We start from the raw sequence: 2,894 nt of genomic DNA on the forward strand, positions 1-2,894 counted from the left end.
TCCTCCCTTGGCTGACATTAATCTGGATCCTTTAAGTATAATAAAACATTACTTGAGTATAAAAGCATTTTGTGAGTTCTGTGAAGCTTCCTAGCAAATTATTGAACATAAGGATAGTCTTGGGAACCTCCAATCTTGCCATCGGTGTTAGAGGTGTGGGTGGTCTTGCGGACTGTCCTCTGCCTCTGCAGTGGCAGCCCCTGGAAAAGAAGAGTGTCTTATTGACTACTTTGCTGTGGCCAGGAAGGAAGCTGATTTTCTTTCCTGAGCTTCCGGGACTCTCTACTTTCTTATCTTCTTTCCCTCTAATTCTTGTAGCTCCTTTTCTTCTTAATTACTTCTCTGCCTTTTTCTCCTTCTTCCTACTGGATAGGAATCTTGGAGGACCTCCTTCTGAATGTTAGAGGGTCCCCTCTTCAGGATTTTCTGAAGAAGATGGCTCTACATTGTCTGAGGACCTAGGTCAAACAGGCTTCCGTGCAACAAAGGGAGGATGCACACCCCGGGAACCACTAACAGCAAAGCTCCTGCATCTGTCAAGAGCTTTATTAATTGCACATGTACATGAGATCCAAGTAGCCCATCTGGCTGGCTGCCTTGAGCTAGGTCTGCCTGTTTGGGAGGCTGTAAGTACCTTTCTTCGCACTTTGGGTATCAGCATCTTTACTCCAAATGCTAGTGAGTTTCACTGACCTTTCTATAACAACACTGGTAAAGGTTCTATAACCCAAGATTTAAAAAACATAAGGGAGGGTTAATAAAGAAGTTATACACTATATCCTAAAATGAACATTATTCATAAATCAGTGAAATACATATTTAAATTTATATACATATATAATATTCATATATATCTGAAACTAGGGAACTAATGAGACTCTTAGGCACATAGTAATGGCTAACATTTCAGGAACGCCTACTCCATTTCATCTACTATTCTAGCTGCTTTGAATGGACTATGCTATTTAATCCTTAGAATAACCCTATGCGGTGGGAACTGTAATTAATTGACAGATGAGTAGGGTGAGGTTCAGAGACCTTGTCTGAGTTCACACAACGGTGAGGGACTAGAGCCAAGATTTGAATGCAGGATCCCATTCCAGACCCTGTACCTTACTTTTAACCACCTGCTCCCTTCCTGCTAGGGGTACAGGTTCTGTTCTGTACTATTTGAATTCTCTTCTTTGATCATCTTGGTTCTTCCTTAAAGCAGGGCTCATGCAATTTTAATTGGAATCCTGATAAAATAGGGATTTTATTGCTTGGCTGATAAAACTACTGTAGAGTTTTTTTTTTTTTTTAGGTTCCTGATGTGCAGTTGCTCAGCATTCTTACTGTTGGCACAGAGCACTCATCCAGCTGTTATTCCACACACAGTGTTGTGCAATTGGGCAGCAGGGATTTCTACTAAATCCCTCTTTCCTTTCCTTGATCTTTCCTGGGTTACATTGGCAAACAGCTCCTGCAAACTGCCTATACTGGACTGGTAGATCGGTGAAGGCTCAGTCCCTTCTAAATGCCATGCCCTGGTAGTCTGGTCTCTGGTTCAGACTTCTTCAAGTGCTGTAATCATTAACTCCTGCAGGAAGCTCACAAGACGGATTATCTATCAGAGCATCTGCTTCTGCTCAAGCGAAGTAGACACAGCGACTACTGAAGTCCTGAGATGGAGAGAAATCAGGAAAGAGATGGCGGTGAGGGGGTGGCAGGATGGGAGCCAGGTGGTGGGGGGCTAAGGCTGAGGAGGGAGATTGGCCTGTGGAGTGCTGTGTCCCTGATTGCTGGCTGTGTGATTGGCTCTGGCATCTTCATGTCACCACAGGGGGTCTTGGTCTACATAGGCAGCCCTGGGGCCAGTCTCGTGGTCTGGGCAGTCTGTGGTGTCCTGGCCATGATGGGTGCCCTGTGCTATGCTGAGCTGGGTGCTCTGGTTCCCAAATCCGGGGGGGAATATGCCTATATCCTGCACATCTTTGGCTCCTTGCCAGCCTTCCTGGTCATCTACACGTTTGTGCTGTTGGTCAGACCAGCTGCCATTGCTGCTGTCTCTCTGAGCTTTATTGAGTATGCAGTCGCTCCCTTTTACCCTGGCTGCTCCTCGATGCCTCAGGCTGTGCTCAAGGGTGTGGCTACCATCCTGTTGCTGATGCTGGTCAACTGCTGGAGCTCGAGGCTGACCACCATGCTGATGAATGTAGGCACGGTCGCCAAAGTGTTCTCGTTGTTGGTCATCATGGGGGGTGGGGCTGTGGTGCTGGGCCAGGGCCATGGCTACACGGAAGCCTTTCTCTTTGCCTTCCACAATACCACGCAGCAGGCCGGGCGCATTGGCATGGCCTTCTACCAGGGCCTGTGGTCCTTTGATGGCTGGAATAATGTCAACTACGTGGTGGAGGAGCTCAAGAAACCAAAGGTGAGTTCATGATACTTCTTCAGGGTGTGAAGTCTCCAGACACTAGCAGTTTCAAGTATTGAGCTGACTAGGACCATGAGACATCGGCTGAAAATGGGGGCTCCCTTCTTGCAGTAATGAATGCCAGCCCACCGTCTACCTTAATTTGTTTATGGAATTATGTGAATAATAACTTCCCAAGTGAGCACGGAACTTTATAGGATCACACCTGAGGTCTCATTTGCCCTGTGAGGTAGGTACTCTGCCTCCATTTTTCACATGGGAAAACTGAGGTGTAGAAAAGGGGAAGTGATTCTGAGGGCATATGACTAGCAAGAGGCCATGCTTGATGACTCAGCTTGTTATCTATCTTGATAGTTGGAACATGTGGACTCTTGAGTTATCGTTACAACTCTTTGCACCAAATGTATTTGCTTAGGTTGCTGCTTTTCTCTTTTTCTTTCTTTCTTTCTTTCTTTCTTTCTTTCTTTCTTTCTTTCTT

General features: G+C 46.0%; 1 protein-coding gene across 1 annotated transcript in view; it reads left to right on the plus strand.

The window, feature by feature from the left end:
- The first annotated feature begins 1,666 nt into the window (after positions 1-1,666).
- Positions 1,667-2,894, plus strand: part of LOC112821261 (b(0,+)-type amino acid transporter 1-like) — a 9,928-nt gene continuing 8,700 nt past the window's right edge. The window contains exon 1 of the mRNA XM_025868623.2: positions 1,667-2,413. Coding sequence (XP_025724408.1) covers positions 1,667-2,413 — 747 coding nt within the window. The remainder of the gene's footprint in view (positions 2,414-2,894) is intronic.

Source organism: Callorhinus ursinus, unplaced genomic scaffold (genome assembly GCF_003265705.2).
Source record: "Callorhinus ursinus isolate GAN/ISIS: 27379988/994484 unplaced genomic scaffold, GSC_fseal_2.0 scaffold10, whole genome shotgun sequence".
Lineage (NCBI taxonomy): Eukaryota > Metazoa > Chordata > Mammalia > Carnivora > Otariidae > Callorhinus > Callorhinus ursinus.